Source organism: Papio anubis, chromosome X, assembly GCF_008728515.1.
Source record: "Papio anubis isolate 15944 chromosome X, Panubis1.0, whole genome shotgun sequence".
Lineage (NCBI taxonomy): Eukaryota > Metazoa > Chordata > Mammalia > Primates > Cercopithecidae > Papio > Papio anubis.
Window position 1 is genome coordinate 121,340,655 of NC_044996.1, and position 25,114 is coordinate 121,365,768.

The 25,114-nt window shown below is 42.0% G+C and overlaps 1 protein-coding gene across 1 annotated transcript; it reads right to left on the minus strand.

Annotated features, from left to right (window-relative positions):
- Positions 1-25,114, minus strand: EIF2S3 (eukaryotic translation initiation factor 2 subunit gamma). Its single transcript, XM_003917510.3, has 12 exons — positions 24,731-25,114; positions 24,095-24,158; positions 22,311-22,438; positions 22,105-22,226; positions 19,774-19,868; positions 16,890-17,048; positions 14,771-14,905; positions 13,003-13,097; positions 10,682-10,826; positions 7,130-7,299; positions 5,584-5,756; positions 1-2,093 (listed from the first exon to the last, which is right to left on the minus strand). Exons 1-12 carry the CDS (start codon positions 24,797-24,799, stop codon positions 2,030-2,032), a joined length of 1,419 nt encoding a protein of 472 aa, XP_003917559.1. The 5' UTR covers positions 24,800-25,114; the 3' UTR covers positions 1-2,029.

Sequence of the window (25,114 nt, forward strand, 5' to 3'; positions counted from 1 at the left end):
TTAATGTTTGATTTAGAATTGTTTTATTTGTGTTCCTCATGCTACAACACAACCTTCAAAGTCAGCGAAGTTTATAACATTAATATGCTTCCTCAAAACATCAATTTAGATAACCCATAGCCAGAGCTTCTAAACTTCTACAATGCAACTTCAACATTCCCAAGAGCACAATATGCTTCAAATCCCATCTCAATGCAAATTTAAGAAAAGCAAAGCAAACTGTATTACCAGACTACCAAAATTCAGTAAGATTCTGTAATTTAATATATCTACTTCTCAACTCTCTAAATGTGTTTCTCAACACTGGGGAGAGTTTTTAAAGATATCAATACCTGAATTCTACTCCAAGCCAATTAAATCAGAACAATTAAAATCAGAATCTCTGTGGGGCATTTTTTTTTTTTTTTTTTAAAAAGCTTCCCCAGCAATTCTATTGTCAGTGAGTTGTAAATCACTGCTCAACAGAACCTCTTATGAAGCAAAAACATAAAGAAAAATAAGCCGGGCACAGTGGCTCACGCCTGTAATCCCAGCATTGTGGAAGGCAGAGGTGGACAGATCACCTGAGGTCAGGAGTTCAAGACCAGCCTTGGCAACATGGTGAAATCCCATCTCTACTAAAAATACAAAAATTAGCCGGGTATGGTGACACGTGCCTGTAATCTCAGCTACATGGGAGGCTGAAGCACGAGAATCACTTGAACCAGGGAGGCAGAGGCTGCAGTGAGCAAAGATCGTGCCACTGTACTCTAGCCTAGGTGACAGAGTGAGCCTCTGTCTCAAAAAAAAAAAAAAAAGGAAAAGTACACGAAGTATAGGGACATGGGGAATAAGTTAAAAATCAAAAGGACTCACTCACTGCTTTCTAACATCTTTTACTTCTTGACCTTTCGAAACATCCAAAAATTAGTAATATAATCTGTGTCACAATCTTAACAGTTAAGAAAAACCATAAAATGAAGGCCCAGAAAGATCTTTGTTACTCATCTAGAAATATTTGGTATAACAGTATTTTCCAATGGAGGAAGACTATTGGATTTCAGGCATAAAACAATGCAGAAAAAAATCTCAAGGCATCACAGGGAGAGGGAGATAACTTCTGACTCTGGTTTCCTGTGTTTCAGGCCAGGAAGAGCAAGGGGAGAAAAATATCTGTCCATGGGAACAAGTAATCATGCTTTAAAGGACAATTTCATTCGAACCCATTCATTTCCTTTTCATGCAAAATTTCAAAGATAAAGCAACATAAAATATGGGGCCAAAGAAAAGAGAGAAGGTCTTCAAGGAGAATTTGTGTCTTTAAGTTTTTACTGGTACAACAGTCCTTCAGCCTGGAGGTACTCAAAGACGAATCATGAAAAAGAAAAAAAAACTTTATTTCAAGCAGGTTCAGTGATATATGTGTGTACTACAGCAAAGGCTGGTTGTGGCAAAGTTTCATTTCAAACTGTATGATGTGGGCTGGGCAAGGTGGCTCACGCCTGTAACCCCAGCACTTTGTGAGGCCGAGGTGGGCTGATCACCCTGAGGTCAGGAGAGACTGGCCTGGCCAACATGCCGAAACCCCGTCTCTACTAATAATACAAAAATTAGCTAGGTGTGGTGGCGCGCACCTGTAATCTCAGCTCCTCGGGAGGCTGAGGCAGGAGAATCGCTTGAACCCGGGAGGTGGAGGTTGTGGATCACGCCACTGCACTCCAGCCTGGGTGACAGAGCCAGACTCAAAAACAAAAGAAAATAAAACAAACAAAAAAACCAAAACTGCATGATGTATAATTTTGACATTATGTGGGAACGCTTGACTTCTGCCAAAATGTAGATTCAATCCAATATTATGCCAATTTTTATATTCACTGTAGTCCCTAAATTTTCATAACCAAAAAAAAAAGAGAATAACCTTACAGTTACCTACTAAGGTAACGAACTGTGAAATCAATTCCCCAATATTGCTTTGAAAATAAACCCCTTGGTTGTTAAGAGAAATTCCAACTTCCAACTCCATCCGAATGTATTATTTAACCGGTATTCTTCAGTCATCATCTACTGTTGGCTTGATTGTCACTCCTCTTCTTATCTGACCCCAACCAATTAAACTGCAAAATGAAAATAAAAGAAATCATAAATCTTACATCCATTTCACTCTCATTACCACACAATCGTATGATAAATTTTACCTGCTTATCTTCTGAATTCAAATTTGTTCCCAAAGCCTGCTCCTCCATAAAGAAAGCCTACATTATATTCTTAGATTCTTTTTTATTCTTGCTTTTTTGTTTTTGTGGGTTTTTTTGAGACAGTCACTCTGTCACCCAGTCTGGAGTACGGTGGTGCGATTTCGGCTCACTGCAACCTCCGGCTCCCGGGTTCAAACAGTTCTCGTGCCTCAGCCTCCCGAGCAGCTGGGACTACAGGCATGCGCCACCATGCCCGGCTAATTTTTTGGTATTTTTAGTAGAGATGGGGTTTCACTATGTTGGCCAGGCTAGTCTCAAACTCCTGGCCTCAAGTGATCCGCCCACCTCAGCCTCACAAAGTGCTGGGCTTACAGGCATGAGCCATCGTGCCCGGCCTGAAAGTTTATTGTTTAAATCTATTTTAAAATACACTGGAAGTCGTATGTCTGCAATAGCAAAAAAATATATAATCACAAAAGAGAGTAAAATCAAAAGGGCATAAACCACCACAAATAATTATTTACTTAAGAGACAACAAAAATTTAACTTTCTAAATTACAGGGCAATAATTCAGATAAATCTCCTGGACAAGTGATGAGACCATCATGGGCACAGTAGCATGGAAGCCTTAACAAAGGAAACAGGGCTGGGCGGGGTGGCTCATGTCTATAATCCCAACACTTTAAGAGGCTGAGGTGGGAGGATGGCTTGAGGCCAGGAGTTTGAGATCATGCTGGGCAACACAGTGAGACGTGTCTACACGAGACAGTGAGAAGTGTCTACAAAAAACAAAAAAATCAGCTGGTCATGGTGGTGTGAGCCTATAGTCCTAGCTACTTAGACACTGAGGCTGCAGTGAGCTATGATCAAGCCACTAAACTCCAGCCTGGTCAACAGAGAGACCCTGCCTCTAAAAAATATAAAATAAATAATTAAGGAAGTAGATAGTGGGCAGGGGTGATCTGAATAATTATGGGGACAGTCAGGGCACAAAATAGTCTAATTTAGAGGGTTTATATAAGACAATGCAGAATGAAAGGTTAAATAGGTTGAAGCAGGTTTCTAGAAAAGTCCCAAATATCAAAAAGTAGTGAGAAGCCTCTAGAAATTATTAAACACAGCATGATGAAAATGTTTTAAGAAGACTAATTTTGACCAAGCTCTTAAGTAATAAAGAGGCAAACTAGGGGTCTTTCACACTAACTGTGAAGTGTAAAGTGATGGTGGTATGGACTGTGATGATGTGACAAGGAATGGAAAGCAAGGGGCAAATTCAATAACTAACCTGGAAAGAGCAAAAAGTCAGGAGCCAAAAATGTGTGTATGCTTCCTGGGTCTATGCTCTCAAAAGACCTAGAAGCAATAGCACCCTAGGAGCAATGAGCACACCTGAACACTCAGCTTTTCATTTCTAAGAGAAATGGCCAGTTCTAAAACTGGAACAGAGAAGGTACAAGATGAGTCTGGAAGATACTGTGCCAGAAAATAAGGAAATGTTCCCAAAAAAGAAGAGGTTGGGCATGGTGGCTCACGCCTGTAATCCCAGCACTTTGGGAGGCCAAGGAAGGCGGATCACCTGAGGTCAGGGGTTCGAGACCAGGCTGGCCAATGTGGTGAAACCCCATCTCTACTGAAAATACAAAAATTAACTGGGCACAGTGGCACGTGCCTGTAGTCCCAGCTACTTGGGAGGCTGAGGCAGGAGAATCGCTTGAACCTGGAAGGCAGAGGCTGCAGTGAGCTGAGATCACGCCACTGCACTCCAGCCTGGCGACAGAGCGAGACTCCGTCTCCAAAAAAAAAAAAACAAAAAGAAAAAAAAATGATGAATACATGTCAAAAGGACACAAGAGCCAGCCTGAAGGACCTCCACTGGCCAAATGTTGAAAAATGCACATGAAAACAAAGCAAGACAGCGATGGATCATAACATGTTGGATAAAATGGGACTCCATGAGTCCATATTATAACTAGATAGGGAAATAAATAACGGCAAAGAAAAAATGCCAAATGATAAATGTGGGGTGGTAGAGTTGAGGGAGGATACTGTGACCTGTAGAGGTGCTATGATTTTGTAATCATTATAGTCAAGTTCGATTCAGGCAAGAATCATCAGTGGATGCTACATCCAGGGGTGTGGGATTCGATAAGCAACAGGCTATTCGTATTGGCTGAAAAGATCTCCCTACAGATTGCTTACTAGTTGCAAGGGTAGAGAGTAACTACACAGTAGAGAGGCTGGACAACATCTTGACTACATAGTCAAAACTAACCTTAATAAAGAGGAGCAGTCAGATATCATGTGCCTCTAGCTGTGATTCCTGAGAAGGAGACTTCACAGTGTATTTAACTTAAGAACCTGAATCTAATGTTACACTTCCGAACCATAAGAAAAACCCAAATTGAGGAATATTCTATAAAGTAACTAGCTTGTATTCTTCAGAACTGTTAATGTCAATTAAGACAAAGGCTGAAAAAGCTCCAGATTAAATATCAAAGAGACATAAAATTAAATGCAATGCATGATTTTAAACAGGAGGAACATAAAGTACGTTATTGGGATAAGTAATAAAACTTAAACATGCACTGTAGATTTCAGTATTTTGCCAATGTTAAATTTCTAAGTGCTTATATAAGAGTATCCTTTTTTGATGGGAAATATACACTGAAGTATTAAAAGATCAAGAAGCATAACATATATAGCCTACCCTCAAATGGTTCAGGAAAAAACTTACATTTGTAAATAAATCTGTATGTGTATTTGTCAATCTAGGAAAAGGCTATAGAGGAGTTTTCTGTAAAATTCTTGCAATTTTTCTATTAAGTGTGAAATGATTTCCAAAGTCAATGACAATAGAAATACTGAACCCAAATTCATTCGGTTTTGCATAGGTTGTGTCTAACAGGCAGAGAAGCCAATCACAGTATTTGGACTAAAATATGGGACTACAGTCAAAGTTGTAGTTTTTTCTGAGACGGAGTCTCGCTCTGTCGCCCAGGCTGGAGTGCAGTGGCACCATCTCGGCTCACCTCACTGCAAGCTCCGCCTCCCAGGTTCACGCCATTCTCCTGCCTCAGCCTCCCGAGTAGCTGGGACGTGGTGGCGGGCGCCTGTACGTCCCAGCTAATTTTTTGTATTTTTTAGTAGAGACAGGGTTTCACCGTGTTAGCCAGGATGGTCTTGATCTCCTGACCTCATGATCCGCCCGCCTTGGCCTCCCAAAGTGCTGGGATTACAGGCGTGAGCCACCGCACCCGGCCGAAGTATAGTTTTCAAAGTCATCCAAATAAATAGTTGAGACTGAAAGCCACAGTAACTGTTGTCCTCAAGGAAGAATGTGCTTTTTTTTTCTGTACAACAAGACTGTGTCTTTTTTTAATTAGACAGTGGCAAAGACTAACAAACTTACCGCCAGTGTTTTTCAACTCTTCGGCTAAGGGCAATTTTTTCTCCTACCTCTGTGCACACTGGATTGGTCAAAACAATTTTACCCAAATCGGCCTTGACAGCACTAACTCTCCCTCCTGTCGACAGGGATCCTATGTTCACCATGAGCACTTCATTCTTAGACAGCTTTTGAACCTAGAAAAATAAATTAGGGAAAAATAAATCCCAAAATCAAGAAAATGCTTTCCAAATATAAGTAAGAATTTACCAAATACTATGGGAAATACGTCAATCATAAAAGAAAAAAAATTCTATATAAATTTTATTGTAAAGACAGCAAAAGGAAGGTTTATTTGGCACCCACTGAACTTACACAAGATCCACCTGTACAAAATAAGGTAGGAACCATACCAAAGAACCTCTTAAAATTCTGAAGCAGTTACCTAGTACAAATGAGGTACAAAATTTCCCAAAGTGGGGAATGGGGAGGACTACGGCTATATAAGAGTTAACATGGGCCAGGCGCAGTGGCACACACCTGTAATCCCAGCACTTTGGTTGGGAGGCTGAGGAGAGCAGATCACTTGGGAGGGGGGAGAGGTATGATTGCTTATTTTCCTAAACCTTTGCCAACACTAGGTGTCAGCAATTTCCCATCTCTGCCAACCTAATCTGGGACATTTTTTAATAATCATGAAGCTGGGCACAGTGGATCACACCTGTAATCCCAGCACTTTGGAAGGCTGGGGTGGGCAGATTGCTTAAGCCCAGGAGTTGGGAGATCAGCCTGGGTAACACGGCAAAACTCCGTCTCTACAAAAAATACAAAATTAGCCAGACGTGGTGGCCCGCACCTGTAGTCCCACCTACTCAGGAGGTTAAGGTGGGAGGATGGCTTGAGCTGGGAGATCGAGGCTGCTGTGAGTCAAGATTGCACCACTGCACTCCAGCCTGGGCAACAGAGCAAGACTCTCAAAATAAACAACAAAAAAATCATATCGATTTTAGGAATATCATGTCTTTGTCATAAATGGCAAATACTTTTCCCTGTTTTTTAAGTTTCTTTCTTAAACTGACTGCCATATAGTTCTCAATTTTGGCCAGATGCAGTGGCGCATGCCTGTAATCCCAGCACTTTGGAAGGCCGATGCGGGCGGATCACTTGAGGTCAGGAGGTCAAGACCAGCCTGGCTAACATATAGTGAAACCCCATCACTACTAAAAAATACAAAAATTAGTTGGGCGTGCTGGTGCATGCCTATAGTCCCATATACTTGGGAAACCGAGGCAGGTGAATCGCTTGAACCCAGGAGGCGGAGGTTGCCATGAGCTGAGATCGCGCCACTGCACTCCAGCCTGGGCAACAGAGCAAGACTCCAACTCCTTAAAAAAAAAAAAAAACAAAAAAAAAAAAAAAAAAAAAACACCTCAATTTTGGGGAGGTCAAATTTATTTACCTTTTCTTTTTTTCTTAATTTCATGTTAACTACAAAACAATAAAACTCAACACTGGTTTAACACTCCCATTTGTCACTTTTTTACAAACAGGAATTATAAAAAGCATTTACCTTTGCTGCTTTCTTGTCTCCTTCAGTGCGTACACCTAGAAGCCGTCTAAGCAGGAAATAGGAAATTTCCAATTCTGTGAATATCTCAGGTAAAGCTCCGACTGCACCAAGTACTTGTCCCACCATTCTGTCAGCACGGCACAAAGTGGGGTCAATTTTTGTTCCAACTCCTAATATAAAAATAAGATGTATACAGCTCAATTTTTTATTTCCTAAAACACCTATAAAGTGAATTAGTCGGCCAGGTGCAGTGGCTCACACCTGTAATCCCAGCACTTTGGTAGGCTGAAGCGGGTGGATGCCTGAGCTCAGGAGTTCAAGACCAGCCTGGGCAACACAGTGAAACCCTGTCTCTATTAAAATATAAAAAATTAGCCAGGTGTGGCGGCGTGCGCCTGTAGTCCCAGCTACTCAGGAGGCTAAGGCAGGAGAATCGCTTGAACCCAGGAGGCAGAGGTTGCAGTGAGCAGAGATCGCACCACTGCACTCCAACCTGGGTGACAAAGTGAGACTCCATCTCCCAAAAAAAAAAAAAAAGTGAATTAGATACCCCAAAGCCATATAAGCACAGCACACACCTACACACTTTCATACTTTTATTTTCATACTCATACAATAGCTATATAGGCACAAGAAAATACCTGTTTTATCTAGACAAAGAGAAATGTACACTCATGAGATGACTGGGCAAATGAGAACAGAAAGATTCTCTTGATTTAAATTCTAAACAAAGGGTTTAGAAATCTGATTTTCTAGGAATGATGGCTTGGCTGAGAACTTAATGCAGGAGATGTAAGTATTACTGACCTGGTCTTGAAAACAACAAAAATAAATTCTAAACAAAGGGCAAATAGAGATAATAAGTGAACTCAAAATGAGTCTGAATATCCTTAACAAAAACTGAAAGAATACAAAATTTTAAATGAGTAGTTTGCAGAGTATTTGCATGCCATTTCTCCCCTGAAAGACTGATCAAAAAGATAATTAAAGACCACATATGGGCTGGGCGCGGTGGCTCACGCCTATATTCCCAGCACTTGGGGAGGGGTTCAAGTTGGAGGATTACCTAAGGTCAGGAGTTCAAGACCAGCCTGACCAATGTGGCAAAATCCAATCTCTACTAAAAATACAAAAATTAGCCGGGCGTGGTGGCAGACACCTGTAATCCCAGCTACTGGAGAATCACTTGAACTCGGGAGGCAGAGGTTGCAGTGAGCCGAGATCGCGCCATTGCACTCCAGCCTAGGTGACAGAGAGACTCTCAAAAAAAAAAAAAAAAGACTACATATGATTCCTGGGATCTACTTCAAAATATTCTAGCTGTGTCTTGAGGGGAGTAGGGGAAAGAAGATACATAGATGGAACAAGATTGATTTGGAAAACTTTTTTTTGCTGCTGTTGTTGAGACACAGTCTCTCTCTGTCGCCCAGGCTGGAGTGCAGTGGTATGATCTCGGCTCACTGCGACCTGGGATTACGGATATGTGCTGCCATGGCTAATTTTCTTTTTTTTGTATTTTTAGTAGAGACAGGTTTCTCGAACTCCTGACCTCAGGTGACCCGTCCACCTCGGCCTCCCGAAGCGCTGGTAATACAGGCATGAGCCACCGCACCCAGCCAAGATTGGTAAAACATTAATAATTGCTGAAGCTGAGCGATGGCTCTATGGGGGTTATCATTACAGTATAGGCCAAGTGTGGTGGCTCACGCCTGTAATCCCAGTATTTTGGGAGGCCAAGGAGGGTGGATCACTTAAGAACAGAAGTTCGAGACCAGCCTGGCCAACATGGCGAAACCCCATCTCTACTAAAAATACAAAAATTAGCTGGCTGTGGTGGTATGTGCCTGTAGTTCCAGTTACTCGGGAGGCTGAGGTACGAGAATTAACTGAACCCAGGAGGCAGAGGTTGCAGCGAGCCGAGATCATACCACTGCACTCCAGCCTGGGTGGCAGAATAAGACTCTGCCTCAAAATAAATAAATAAATAAATAAAAAGTTCCTTAAGTTAAATTTTTAAAAAGTTACCAGATCTCCCTTGTTTACCACACACATGCACACAAAGGATAAAATGAGAGATGGAACTACAGGCACCAAACCAAGTTTATTTTACTATTTGATTGGAGAAACGGCATCTCACGGTTTCCTAGGCTGGTCTCAAACTCCTGGTCTCAAGCAATCTTCCCACCTCGGCTTCCCAAAGCACTGGGATTATAAGCATGAGCCACCATGCCCAACCTGGTAAACTCTTTTTTTCTTTTCTTCTTGTTTTTCTTTTTTTTTTTTTTTGAGACAGAGTGTCACTCTGTCACTCAGGCTAGAGTGCACTGGTGTGATCTCGGCTCACCCTCCGCCTCCTGGGTTCAAGCGATTCTCGTGCCTCAGCCTCCCAAGTAGCTGGGATTACAGGCGTGGGCCACCACACCCAGCTAACTTTTGTATTTTTAGTAGAGACAGGGTTTTACCATGCTGCCCAGGCTGGTCTCAAACTCCTGAGCTCAAGCGATCCATCCACCTCAGCCTCCCAAATTGCTGGGATCACAGGCGTGAGCCACTGAGCCCAGCCAATCTGGTAAACTCTTTTTCGTTTTTCTGTTTTCTTTTATTTCCCTTTTAAAATTTTCAACCAGACACACAGCTTGTTTGGTGAAGAATAAACTGTGTCCTTACCAAACATTTTCTTCTTTAATCTAAAGGTACATACACCCCCTCTAATTCTCACTGAATCTTTCATTTTTCTGGGTATTGAGTAATACATTAAGTTGTAAGAGACTAGAAAAGTTTTTAAATCATTTCAGTAATTGCTACACAAAGAAATTTATTTTCTTTTATTTCTACATCATTGGAAATACGATCTGACATCATTCAACTGACATTTGTAGGTAATTTCCCATTTGCAAAATATACACAAAAGCAACCATGGCCGGGCACGGTGGTTCATGCCTGTAATCCTAGCACTTTGAAAGGCCAAGGCGGGGGACTGCCTGAGCTCAGGAGTTCGAGACCAGCCTGGGCAACACGATGAAACCCTGTCTCTACTAAAATACAAAAATCTTAGCTGGGCCTGGCAGCATGTGCCTATAGTCCCAGCTACTCGGGAGGCTGAAGCAGAAGAATTGCTTAAACCTGGGAGGTGAAGGTTGCAGTGAGCCAAGATTGCGCCACTGCACTCCAGCCTGGAGGACACAGTGAGACTCCATCTCCAAAAAAAAAAAAAAAAGGCAACCATTATCTACCACAAAAATTGTGTTAACAAAAACATAAGTGTACGTAAATACCTTACATGGTAAGTCATCAAACTTTTTTATATTGCTAAAAAGGAGTTACTCCATATTTGACCAAAATGTATCCTTTGTGTTTAAAAATCATTTTTACAAATGCATGAAACCATCTTACAACCTAAAACAAGAGCTTAACCACATGATTGTTCCCCCGCCCCACTCTATTATTAAAATACCCAATTAAAAATCTATAATATATCCCTTTTGGTAATCCATCCCCCATGAAAAGTCCACAAATAGCCACAAATTAAAAGAGATGAGAAAAAATCCTTACCAATAAGACCGCCTGGAGCAGCATATTGCAGATCATTATGCTCTGCAAAAAGTGATACAATTTTGGAAAAGATTGGTTTACACATGAGTTTTCCTTCACTATCTTTGGAAACAATACCAGGTCTTACTTCTATCTCCTGGCCCACCTGTAAACATATAATTAATAATTAGAATTACTGTGTTACACAAAATGATCATTTACCTATCAAAAGTTCCAACAGGGACTGGGTGCGGTGGCTCACGTGTGTTATGCCAGCATTTTAGGAGGCCGAGGCGGGTGGATCACCTGAGGTCAGGAGTTCGAGAGCAGCCCAGCCAACACAGTGAAACCCCGTCTCTACTAAAAACACAAAAATTAGCCAGGTGTAGTGGCACGCGCCTGTAATCCCTGCTACTCAGGAGGCTGCAGCAGAATTGCTAGAACCTGGGAGACAGAGGTTGCAGTGAACCGAGATCGTACCACTGCACTCTAGCCTGGGCGACAGAGAGAGACTCCGTCTCAAAAATAAAATAAAATAAAGTTCCAACAGGAAGATCATAAAACTGAAAAGGCAATCATTCCTATATTTCAAAGATAATTATTCTTTAAAAAAAAAAAAAAAAAAAGATGTGAACGAGACTGTCAAAACCAGAACAATCCAACTGTTGCTAACTACCCACCACACAAGTCTATTACCACATCAAATGTGCTCCATACTTACAAGTCTATAAATTTTGAAGTCAGACACAAAAGACATAATGGAAAACAAAGAAATATAGCTGGGCATGGTAGCTCATGCCTGTAATCCCAGCACTTTGGGAGGCTGAGGCAGGCAGGTCAGGAGTTAAGAGACCAGCATGGCCAATATACCGAAACCCCGTCTCTATCAAAAAAAAAAGGCTGGGCGCGGCGGCTCACGCCTGTAATCCCAGCACTTTGGGAGGCTGAGGCGGGTGGATCACGAGGTCAGGAGATCGAGACCATCCTGGCTAACACGGTGAAACTCTGTCTCTATTAAAAAAAAAAAAAAATACAAAAAAATAAGCCAGGTGTGGTGGCGGGCACCTATAGTCCCAGCTACTCAGGAGGCTGAGGCAGGAGAATGGCGTGAACCCGGGAGGCAGAGCTTGCAGTGAGCCGAGATCGCGCCACTGCACTCCAGCCTGGGCGATAGAGTGAGAGTCCGTCTCAAAAAAAAAAAAAAAAAATTAGCCGGGCGAGGTTGCGAGTGCCTGTAGTCCCAGCAAGTCGGGAGGCTGTGGCAGGAGAATCATCACCCGCACCCAGGAGGTGGAGGTTGCAGTGAGCCGAGATCATGCCAATGCACTCAAAAAAAAAAAAAAAAAAAAAAAACTATTATCAGGGCATGTAAATTAGTACAGCTACCATGGAGAACAATATGGAGGTTCCTTGAAAACCTGAAAATATGAAAATAGAGCTACCATATGATCCATCAATTTCACTAGTGGGTATACATTCAACAGAAAGGGAAGCAATATATCAAAGAGGTATCTGCACTCCCATGTTTATTGCAGCACAGTTCACAATAGCCAAATACGGAATCAACCTAAGTGCCCATGAACAGATGAATGGATAAAGAAAATGCAGTATATAGGCCAGGCGCAGTGGCTCACGCCTGTAATCCCAGCACTTCGGGAGGCCAAGGTGGGTGGATTACCTGAGGTCAGGAGTTCAAGACCAGCCTGGTCAACATGGTGAAACCCCATCTTTACTACAAATACAAAAATTAGCTGGGCTTGGTGGCAGGTGCCTGTAATCCCAGCTACTTGGGAGGCTGGGGCACTGAGAATTGCTTGAACCCAGGAGGTGAAGGTTGCAGTGCGCCGAGATCACTACAGCTTGGGCGACAGAGCAAGACTCCGCCTCAAAAAAAAAAAAAAAAAAAAAAGGAAGAAAGAAAAAAAGAAAAGGCAGCATATATATACAACGGAGTATTATGCAGCCATAAAAAATAAAGAAATTCTGCCATTTGCAGCAACATATCTAGAATTGGATGCCATTTTAAGTAAAATAAGCCAGGCACAAAAAGACAAACATCACACATTCTCACTCATCTGTATATGTGGGAGCTAAAAAGGTGGATCTCATGAAGGTAGAGTGGATTCAGAGGTCTAGAAGGGTGGGGGGAGTGAAGTTTGAAGATGGAAAAGAAGAATATTAAAAAAGAGAACTCTTTATCAAATGCCAGAAACCATGGAAAAAATTTTATTTTTCAATTTGGATTGTCCATACTTTTTTTCCTGATTAAGACAAGGGTAAAACAAACAAACAACAACAACAAAAAAAAAAACCAAAATCACAACAACCAAAACCCATTTTACCTTTAATACTCCTTTTAGGATACTACCACCAGCTACACCTCCCTTAAGGTCATCAACTTCACAGCCAGGTTTGTTGACATCAAAAGATCTAATAACTAAAATAAAATAAAACAAATTAAAGTCAGTTCTGTTAATTTTAACTTTAAAAGAAATAATATTTTCCAAATTAACATTTCGAAAATAGTGACCATTTGAGATTTATACCAAAGGGGTGCCTTTGTAACAAAATCTAGTATTATCCCAATGCTTATGCAGTCTTACTTATGATGGGAAAAATGAAAATAACTTAAGTTTGTTAACAAGTGGCATATATGGTATACCAGTATTATAGAGCATCATGCAACTATTAATAATGTTGGAGCTGTATGTAATGATCTGGAAGGATGACCCTCATATACTGTTAAGAAAAATTATAAAAATTATATGTATAATATAATCCCACTTCCATAAAGAAAAATAAACTAATCAATGTCTGTATATGGATTTCTTTTTCCCTCTATCATAGAGGCTGGAGTGCAGTGGCACAATCATAGCTCACTATAGCCTCAAATTCGTGGGCTCAAGCGATCTTCCTGCCTCAGCCTACCAAGTAGTTGGGACTACAGGTACACACCACTGCACCCAGCTATATTTTATTTTGTAGAAACGGGGTCTTCCTTTGATGCCCAGGATGGTCCCAAACTCCTAGCCTCAAGCAATCCTCCCACCTCAGCCCCAGCCTCCCAAAGTGCTGGGATTACAGGTGAAAGTCACCATGCCCAGCCTGTGTATATGTTTATACATGATGATATGAACAATGAGGAAAGTGTGGGAATAATGGACAGCAAATGTTAACTTTGCTGACTTTAGGGCTAAGGGACTAGAACTTGAAGACAGAGAGATTATGGACATTTTCTTTACATACCTCTGTAACTCCTGTAAGAACAATTCAGCTTTATAACTACAAAATACTAGGACTACATGACCTGCACTTCGGAAAGTATTTCCTACTAAACACCAGGAGCCTGGATGAAGGCCCAGAGGAGCTCAAATATCTGTTTCGAGAAGGTTTCTACATCCTTGTGTAGGAACCACAAGCCTAGGTGATCAAATTATATCAGTATCAGTTCTTCGTTAATTGAACAACAAAATCATCTGTATGATGTTTTAGTCAGGAAGTTCGAACACCCTGACTAAAACATTATGATTCCATAGAGAATACTGTATTACTCCATCTTGATCATGTACCATATATTGAGCACAGAAAGGTTAACAGTTGTTTTTGGTTTTTTTTTGAGACGCAGTTTCACTCTTGTTGCCCAGGCTGGAGTGCAGTGGCACGATCTCAGCTCATTGCAACCTCTGCTTCCTGGGTTCAAGTGATTCTCCTGCCTCAGCCTCCTGAGTAGCTGGGATCATTGGCGCCCGCCACCATGCCCAGTTACTTTTTTGTATGTTAGTAGAGACAGGGTTTCACCATACTGGTCAGGCTGGTCTCAAACTCCTGACCTCATGTGATCCACCCACCTTGGCCTCCCAAAGTACTGGGATTATAGGCATGAGCCACCGTGCCCGGCCTAGGTTAACAGCTCCTTATTGTGTTCAGGACTCTGTCCCTCATTCAGTAATACAATCTAGCACTACTAATACAATCTCAGAATTGATTTCAAAAAAATTGTATGAATTATCACCTCTGCAGAAAGAGGAAATATTAATAAACATCCTTGAAGAGGAATCACCAATGTGGAAAAGATCAGATTAAGAGTTAAAGGCAAATCCTATCACTTACCAATAAGCCGGGGCTCTGAAGTAAAGTCTCTTGGGGGTACTGGAATTTTCTTTACTATGTACTCACAAACAACTTCAATATTGTATTTCAGCTGAGCTGAAATTGGAATAATGGGAGCTCCCTCTGCTACTGTACCTATATGACAAAATTCAGAAAGATCAAAATTATTCAGTTTTTAAAAATTTATTCTATGTATCTGTTACATAAAACGATTAAGATTACTATAATAAAATAGATGCCTAAACCCCATACAAATGTCAGCAACAAGTGGAAAGTGGATAATTCTGTTCAGAAAGATGGCAATATTCTGTTTTCACTCCTGAAAATGAATACTAATCCCTTTAAGGGAAAATTTGTTACTTTATATTAGTCGACATACTTAATATTAGTACAACGATAAACTTGTTTAAATAAAGAACATACTAACACTCCTGTGAAAGAACACTCTACTAGTTGAAAAGATTTCTAACAACATGTAATTAATCTCCCAATAAATGTCAAGATAAAATTACAGACTCTGCTTATCAAAGACTGCTGGCACATATAATTTTAATTTTTTTTTTTTTTTTTTTTTTGAGACAGGGTCTTGCTCTGTCGCCCAGGCTAGACTGCAGTGGCACAATCACGGCTTGTTGCAACCTCCACTTTCCAGGTTCAAGCGATCCTCCCACCTCAGCCTCCTATATAGTAGCTGGGACCACAGGTGTGTGCCACCAAGCCCAGATAAATTTTTGGATTGACGGAGTTTTACCATGTGGCCCAGGTTGGTCTTCAACTCCTGGACTCAAGCGTTCCACCCGCCTCGGCCTCCTAAAGTCTTAGTATTACAAGTGTGAGCTACCAAGCCCAACCATATATATTTGCTCTGTATTAATTATATGTCAAACAAGCTAGTCAAAGAAATAGACCAAACACAATTAGACTTTAATCAAAATCACTTACTACTTTTCATGATGACAGAACTGAGTTCATAAGAAATTAACCTAACAAGAAAAACAAGACTAAGAGAGAAAATGTCAAGAATAAGATACATCATGTCTCCTCTGAAATGAAAAACATTATGCTATTAGAGAAGGGACACTCAAGAGATTTATTTACTTATTTATTTACTATTATTATTATTTTTTAGACGGAGTTTCACTCTTGTTGCCCAGGCTGGAGTGCAATGGCAGGATCTCGGCTCACCGCAACCTCCGCCCCCTGAGTTCAAGCGATTCTCTTGCCTCAGCCTCCCAAGTAGCTGGGATTACAGGCATGTGCCACCACACCCTGCTAATTTTGTATTTTTTTTTTTTTTTTTTTTTTTTTGAGACGGAGTCTTGCTCTGTCGCCCAGGCTGGAGTGCAGTGGCCGGATCTCAGCTCACTGCAAGCTCCGCCTCCCGGGTTCCCGCCATTCTCCTGCCTCAGCCTCCCGAGTAGCTGGCACTACAGGCGCCCGCCACCTCGCCCGGCTAGTTTTTTTTTTGTGTTTTTTAGTAGAGACGGGGTTTCACCGTGTTAGCCAGGATGGTCTCGATCTCCTGACCTCGTGATCCGCCCGTCTCGGCCTCCCAAAGTGCTGGGATTACAGGCTTGAGCCACCGCGCCCGGCCTAATTTTGTATTTTTAGTAGAGACAGGGTTTCTCCACATTGGTCAGGCTGGTCTTGAACCCCGGACCTCAGATGATCCACATGCCTCGGCCTCCCAAAGTGCTGGGATTACAGGCATGAGCCACCGTGCCCGGCCAACACTCTAGAGATTAAATAATCACTGTCACTTCCAAATCTTAAAGTAGCTATTCAGTAACAAATACTGTAAGATGAGGTTTTTAAAAATTATTTTATTCATTTTACTATCACTGAGATTTTTTTTAATCCGATCGATAAAGTTTCCAGAAAACAACCCCAGCTCTAACTTGCTGCCAGCAAAAATATAGTTTAGTATATTAAATTCAGAATCACAGATTTCATTAGTTGTATCAGGTTGCTAACAAGCAGTAGGTAGGGCGATAAGGCTTAAGACTCATAAGTTTACCTTGTTTTAGATAATATATTAAAAGTTAATTTAACATCTGGTATCCAGAGTAAATGCCTCTCAAAGTGATTCATAGATTTATTACATATTATGGCTTCTTACCTTGGACAAATGCAAGGATCTGCTCGTATTGTTCTTTAGCCTGACTTTCTTTTACCAAATCAATTTTATTTTGTAGAATCAAAATATGCTTCAGTTTCATGATCTCTATAGCAGCCAGGTGTTCAGACGTCTGAGGCTGAGGACAAGATTCATTACCAGCTAGTTGATGAAGAATAAAAAAGATACATATAAGAATAGCTGGAAATATCCAGAACAGGCAGGCAAATCCATAAAGAGAGAAAGCAGATTATTGGTTGCTAGGGGCTTGGGGAGGAAAACATGGCGATGGATGCTTCATGGGCATGGCGCTTCCTTTCGTGGTGATATAAAAGTTCTGGAACTAGATAGTGATGAAACTACAAACACTATGTTGTACAAAATTGTCAATGTACTTAATGCCACTAAATTGTACACTTTAAATACATAAAATGGTACATTTTGAGTCTCTTTTGCCACCCACTCCCCCCCTGCCAAAAGAAGTTGGCATCTAATAAAGGAGACTTCTCAATGTTCTAACCCTAATGAAGGCAACATTCCTAGATATTATTGCCAGATATCCACCGTTTGGCCCTGCTTCACTGTCTGTTGCCTGCGTTCACTGGAACCTCCCAATTGTCTGGCTCCCAATCCTGGTCCTGAGCAAGAAGCTTAAAATCAGTAAGTCTGGCTTTTCTCAGGGTCTGTACCCAGTTTTTGCTCAGGTATGGGGTATAGCCTTCTAACTCTCTCCAGTCTTAGAAATGTTCTGGCCCAGTCAAGTTCCTGAGAAGTAGACACTAATTAAAAGGGAAAGGCACCTAATACTCTCCATGAATTTTAACTAATATCAGAGGCTATTCTTCAACCAAGGGAGGAAAGAATGCTAACTGCGAAGATAACCCACAGTGCATTATAGAGAAATGGGCATGTTTTGTTGAGGACTCCAATGATCAACCTCCTCAAGTCGTGATGTTCAAGTGTCCTGACTATACCGACATGGCATGCTTTAAAAAAAAAAATTTTTTTTTTCTTTTTTTTGAGACTGAGTCTCACTCTGTCTCTGTCACCCAGGCTGGAGTGCAGTGGCGTCACCTCAGCTCACTGCATCCTCTGCCTCCCGGGTTCAAGCGATTCTCCTGCCTCAGACTCCTGAGTAGCTGTGATTACAGGTGTGCCCCACCACGCCCGGCTAATTTTCGTACTTTTAATAGAGGCGGGGTTTCACCACGTTGACCAGACTGGTCTCAAACTCCTGATACCTCAAGTGATCCACCTGCCTTGGCCTCCCAAAGTGCAGGGATTACAGGTGTAAGCCACAACGCCCGGGTGCTTTTTTTTTTTTCAAGACCAAGTCTCCTTCTGTCACCCAGGCTGGAGTGCAATGGCTCGATCTCGGCTCACTGCAACCTCTGCCTCCTGGGTTCAAGTGACTCTCGTGCCTTCGCCTCCCAAGTAGTTGGGATTATAGGCATGCACCACCATGCCTGGCTGATTTTTTGTACTTTTAGTAGAGACAGGGTTTCACCCTATTGGCCAGGCTGGTCTTGAACTCCTGACTTCAAGTGATCCATCTGCCTCAGCCTCCCAAAGTGCTGGGATTACAGGCATGAGCCACCATGCCCAGTCGCTTTTTTTTTGAGATGTAGTTTTCGCTCTTGTTGCCCAGACTAGAGTGCAATGGCGCGATCCTGGCTCACCGCAACCTCTGCCTCCCGGGTTCAAGAGATTCTCCTGAGTGGCTGGGATTACAGACATGTGCCACCACACCCGGTTCATGTTTTTTGTTTTTTTTTGTTTTTTGAGACGGAGTCTTAGTCTGTCACCCAGGCTGGAGTGCAGTGGCGCGATCTCAGCTCGCTGCAAGCTCCGCCTCCCAGATTCACGCCATTCTCCTGCCTCAGCCTCCCGAGTAGCTGGGATTACAGGCACCTGCCACCACGCCTGGTTAATTTTTTGTATTTTTAGTAGAGACGGGGTTTCACCATGTTAGCCAGGATGGTTTCGATCTCCTGACCTCGTGATCCGCCCGCCTCAGCCTCCCAAAGTGCTGGGATTACAGGCGTGAGCCACCACATCCAGTGCTTTTAAAACATTTTACCCCAGGCTTGGCGCGGTGGCTTACGACTGTAATCCCAGCACTTTGGGAGGCCGAGGCGGGCGGATCACGAGGTCAGGAGATCCAGACCATCTTGGCTAACATGGTGAAACCCCGTCCCTACTAAAAATACAAAAAATTAGCCAGGCGTGGTGGCGGGCGCCTGTAGTCCCAGCTACTCGGGAGGCTGAGGCAGGAGAATGGCGTGAACCCTGGAGACAGTGCCTGCAGCGAGTGGAGATGGCGCCACTGCACCCCAGCCTGGGCGAGACAGAGCCAGACTCCGTCTCAAAAAAATAAAATAAAATAAATAAAAATAAAAAAATTTTATCCCATAGTAATGAAATCTCTCAACAGCTAATGTAAGAAACAATACATACGCTACCCTTCAAAACTCCACTTATTCCTAGACTTCAGCACTTATTATGAATGGTATTTGTATCTTAAATACTTCCACAGTAGACAGTTCAGACATACACACACACACAAACCATAACACAAAGTTTTACACATACATTTAAAACTAAATCACCTCATGTGATTTAAATGAGAAAAATGAACTACTGACTTTTTTTCATTTTCTCAAATGCTACCACAAGAATTCTCACAAGCTATCAGCCCCAAATCTATCTTTTTTAGTATTTTGTGATAGCTGGTAGGTAGGAAAGTCATCCTGGATGACACGTTAGTTCCCATTCATGTCACCCTTAGGTAATAGATATGATCCTTAAAGGCCTTAGTTCCGCTTTAAATACTTCATCTTGGATTTGCTCCACACTGATTTGTCCAAACCAATTGTGAGGTATTTACCTATCAGCAGAAGAGCTGCATCCATCACTGCTGCACCATTCAGCATAGTAGCCATCAAAATATCATGGCCAGGACAGTCAACAAAGGAAACATGTCTAACAATTGAGAAATAACAATCAGCCTTAACATCAATCACTACTTAAACATGCTAGTTATAGATTTTTTTAAAGTTAAATCAACTTAGGAAATAATCTTATTGGTATAAAATGGTTACAGGGCTTGGTGTTTCTAGAACTTAGAAATAAGTTCACCAGCTGATTAAAACCACTGCAGATTACAAAGCAAATTAAATTAGTTATGTGCAGAACAGAAGATAAAGAAACTCCCAAATCCAACGAAAGTGAAAATGGTATAGAATAATGGTGTAGAGTATATACTGAGAATGTCATTGATTTGAAAGCTAAAACTTATAATGACTTATCCCAGCACTTTGGGAGGCTGAGGCAGGTGGATCACCCGAGGTCAGGAGTTTGAGACCAGCCTGACCAACTAGTGAAACCTGGCCTCTACTAAGAAAAAAAAAAAAAAATTTTTTCCAAAAATACCTGTAGCACCTTGAAAAGCCAGAATTGCCCATTTGAAACAGAGATGGCAGCCCTTTTTAAAACAAAACTATGGTATTCATTCAGAGTCACAATTTTTTTTTTCATCGTATGCTCACATTGTCATGATCTAAAACAGAGGTCAGCTCTTAGGCCAAATCTAGCCCACCACCATATCTATTTATACATATATTGCCTACATCTGCTTCTGTAATAGAAGAACAGAAGCAACAGAAACTCTGGCTTGCAAAGCTGAAAATATTTACCATCTGGTCCTTTGTGGAAAAAAGTTTCCTAATCCCCTACTAAGGACCAGGACTACAGTGAGACAAGCGCGAACTTTAAGAGAATGCCAAAAAACTCAGTAATCAAGGAAAATGGCCAGGCATTGAGGCTCATGCCTGTAATCCCAGCACTTTGGGAGGCTGAGGCAGGCAGATCACTTGAGGCCAGGAGATGGAGACAAGTCTGGACAATATGGTGAAAGCCCGCCTCTGCTAAAAATCTAAAAACTAGGCTAGGCACAGTGGCTTACACCTGTAATTCCAGCACTTTGGGAGGCCGAGACCGGCGGATCACAAGGTCAAGAGAAAAAGACCATCCTGGTCAACATGGTAAAACCCCGTCTCTACTAAAAATATAAAAATTAGCTGGGCGTGGTGGCGCGTGCCTATAATCCCAGCTACTCGGGAGGCTAAGGCAGAAAAATAACTTGAACCAGGGAGTCAGAAGTTGCAGTGGGCTGAGACCACGCCACTGCACTCCAGCCTGGCGACATAGCAAGACTCCATCTCAAAAATAAATAAATAAATAAAAATACAAACTAGCTGGACGCGGTGGCTCATGCCTGTAATCCCAGCTACTCAGGAGGCTGAGGCATGAGAATTGCTTGAACCCAGAAAGTGGAGGCTGCAGTGAGCCGAGATCGCACCACTGCACTCCAACCTGGGCAACAGAGAGAGACTGTCTCAAAAAAAAAAAGAAGAAAGAAAAGAATAAGAAAGAAAAATATATGCATTCAATATTTTTAAAAAGTCAAAATTAATGCAAAAAATCAATCATAAACAAAATACAAAGCCATGCTGAGCCACAAAGTGATACTGAAGCAAGAGAGGAAACAAATTCATAATATTGAGTCTGCCTTTATTTAAAATTCTGATATTGTTTATCATATTTTTTGCATTAATTCCAAAAAAACTGCATTAAAATATTTATCCTAATTACTGAGTTTTCTGGCATACCTCCACCCCCAGGCCCACTTAAATTTTGGGCTTGAGGTGAAGGCCTCACTTGTCTCTCCCTGGTCCCAGTCCTGCCCCAATCTAAACATTCCTTGTAGGGCATCTCCAATCCCCATAAACATCACTAGACAGATGTCAGTATCCTGATAAAAAACCAGGTATGCAATCATATTCAGAAAATAGATGGCGAACAAGTTCAAGTGTTTTAGAGAATTAGAAATGGCTCTGTTCATCTCTATTTAATATACAAAAACAGCACTGTTTAAAAGAAATTCAGGAAGCCTAGAAAAAGAATCCCTTCAATCCAATGAGTTGTTTTTCTATTTTGTTTAAGTGATACTTTTAGTTTGGAGAAATTGCAGGTAAGTATTTTAACTCAGGTTTAGATGCTTGACTTTTCAGATTTGCCATAAAAACATAAAACAATGGAAAAACAACAAAACCATTTAGCAATTAGGTTCATTGTTTAACATCTCAATATTTCAAAAAGTACAAAACAGAAGACAATAAAATATAAAGTGTAGTATGCTTAGCAAAAAAGAGGTCACCTGACTAATTTGAAGTTCCCTTTGGTCCCTGCAATGTCTGTAGGAAACTCATCAGGTGTACTGCTCCCACAAGATCTATAACATTCTGGCCGAGGGCAACTTGGGTCATCAAGTTTATAAATCTAAAATTTCAATAAAAAAAGATTTTGATTTATTATCTGCACAACAATTAAAGTTAGTTTCTTGTTCCACAGTACACAGCTTACCTTAGCATTAGCATATCCAAGCTTGATTGTAATATTTCTTTCTAGTTCATTTTTGAACCTGACGGTGTGAACTCCAGAAATAGCTTTGACAACTGTGGATTTCCCATGAGCTACATGACCAATTGTACCTATGGTCAAAGTTCAAAAAATTAATTCATGTGCATTTAATTACATACCAAATATTTTTTCAAATAGTGTTAAGTGTAGAAAACCCAAAGCCGGCTGGACATGGTGGCTCACGCCAGTAATCCCAACACTTTGGATCACAAGGTCAAGAGATCGAGACCATCCCAGCCAACATGGTGAAACCCCATCCTACCAAAAATACAAAAATTAGCTGGGCGTGGTGGCGCGTGCCTGTAGTCCCAGCTACTGGGGAGGCTGAGGCAGGAGACTCGTTTGAACCCAGGAGATGGAGGCTGCAGTGAGCCGAGATCGCACCACTGCACGTCAGCCTGGCAACAGAGCGAGACTCTATCACAAAATAAAATAAAATAAATAAAATAAAGCCAAAGCCATAACTTACTGTAAATACCAACATAAAACCAACAGTGATTTCCATTTTTCCTCCTCCATACCCCTTCCTACTAGAAACGTGTTCTCATACAGGACTGAAGAGAAACTTTCATGTAACAGCTTTACTTAAAAAACATACTCTGGGACAGACTGGAGTGCAATGCCCTGATCACAGCGCACTGCAACCTCAACCACCTGGGCTCGAGCAATCCTCCCACCTCGGCCTCCTTAGTAGCTGGGACTGCAGGCATGCACCACCACACACAGCTAATTTTTTGTATTTTTTGTAGAGATGGGGTTTGGCCATGTTGCCCAGGCTGGTCTCCAACTCCAGGACTCAAGCAATCCACCCGCCTCCCAACGGGCTGGGATTACAGGCATAAGCCACTGCACCCAGCCAGAACTTTATATATTAAGGAACCTTCCAGCATTTCCAGATTAAAGTAAACAGGTATGATGGGCCCTGACACAACAAAAAGGGATTTGTGAACAAACAAGGAAACAACCTAAGTTTAATTGTAATTTGTTCCAATGATCAAATTATTGGGTCAATATATGCATAGTAATTCGCTTTAACTGGTATAGTCTTAGCATAGGTTGTTCGGAGATTAAGTTATGCTCCGAGGTCACCCCAACCAAAATTTTTAATGCAGGGGCAGTAGTTTAAGGCCTGTAGGCTTATTTGGGCTTTGTTTGCATTAATAAGTTAAAGCTTCAGACTGTAATACTGTAACTTTAATAGCCTCATGGTGGGGTCTTACTTTTTAACTAGGTTAAAAACTAGTCTTACTTTTTAACTATGCTGTTTGTACAAACTCAAAATGTCCAAAATTTACACTCGGTCAACGTAACTTCTCCTCTAAAGTTCCAGGTGCCAATTAAGAAAAAAAAACCCTCTACTTAATCACAGCTTGTACATCAAATAAATCTTTCATAAATTCGGCCCTTGAAATAATCCTGTGTGGCAAGTACAGCCACATTTTCACCTCTTCCTTAAACTTCTGCTACGTATGACTACATACTGCCTTATGCTATTAAACTTTTCTTATGTCTCCATTTTTTCTTCTTACCAAGTCTGTAAGCTAGACATGGGCAGCATTCTTTGTGCTCCCTTCCCCCGCAAATCTAGCAGGTGCTTTATTCACAAGGACTCAATATCTATTTCTTGAATATGTGAATCCTCATATTATCCAGGTAATCACACAAAAAGTGAGGTTAAAATTAATTGTTGGAGATCAAGAAAATCAGGTTTCTTAAGTTACTCTTACCTATATTAATTGTGGCTTGCCTGCTGATAACTTCGTGTGAAAGTGGCGTCAACTTGGTAACATCCTGCAATGAAATATATTTTAAAACATCGCACATAAAACAAAGCAGAACTTTTCCTTTGACTTTACGTTTGCCATCTACATCTCGCCACCATCTGCACAGCTTTCTACTACTTCTAAAGCGCCTTTCCTCTATCGGTAACTCTGTACTCCTATGGCTGGGAAGCTGTAAGAGCCCTTCATCATTACACAACAGACTACATCTCCACTCAACTATGGGATATCTGGGGATCAGAGGCTCCCCCAATCTTGGGAACATTAGCACTAAAAGTAATGCAGACAAGACACTCCCTTCCCAGACGTTAAGAGGCTGAAACCATGACAATCAACATCAAGACTTCCAGCCGAATCCTCCAGAAGCTCGAAGTCCCACGACCGTACACCTCTGCGCCCAGATCGTGGACTGGCCTGGGTACAGGCGGCGTGAGCATGGCTTAAGGCGCCCAGCTCCAGGTCTCCCTCCTGACCCAGGCTCCTGACCCATGCTCCCGACACTGACTAGTACCAATGCCACCGGGAGGCTCGGTCATCTCCACTCCCGAGCTCACTCTGCATCCTCCCCAAGCAAAACCTCACCAACGTGGTGAGATCCTGACGCGAAAGATGCGGCTGCCCCAGAGTCACTCCAGCTTCTCCGCCCGCCATGTTGCCAGAAGAGGAAGGAAGTCACCCCGGCTGCCGCCTGATCGTCTGCAGGGGTCCTAGTGCGGGGCGGGGAAGCGGAGGCGGGAAGGCCGAGTAGGGGCTCAGGATGGCCAGTTCAGCAGCGGCCTCACTACTTGGACTTCTCTCCGCTTGAATCTGCACAGTGCCTGTCGGTAGGCTTACTGGAAAACACGGTGCAAAGTTGCTGGAGCAATTCGTCGCAGACCTGGTAGATATTTGTGCAGGCAATACTGAGGGCAGCCACCAAACCCCCGCCCCGCCCGGCCCGTGCGAGGCGGGTGATGCAACCCGGCG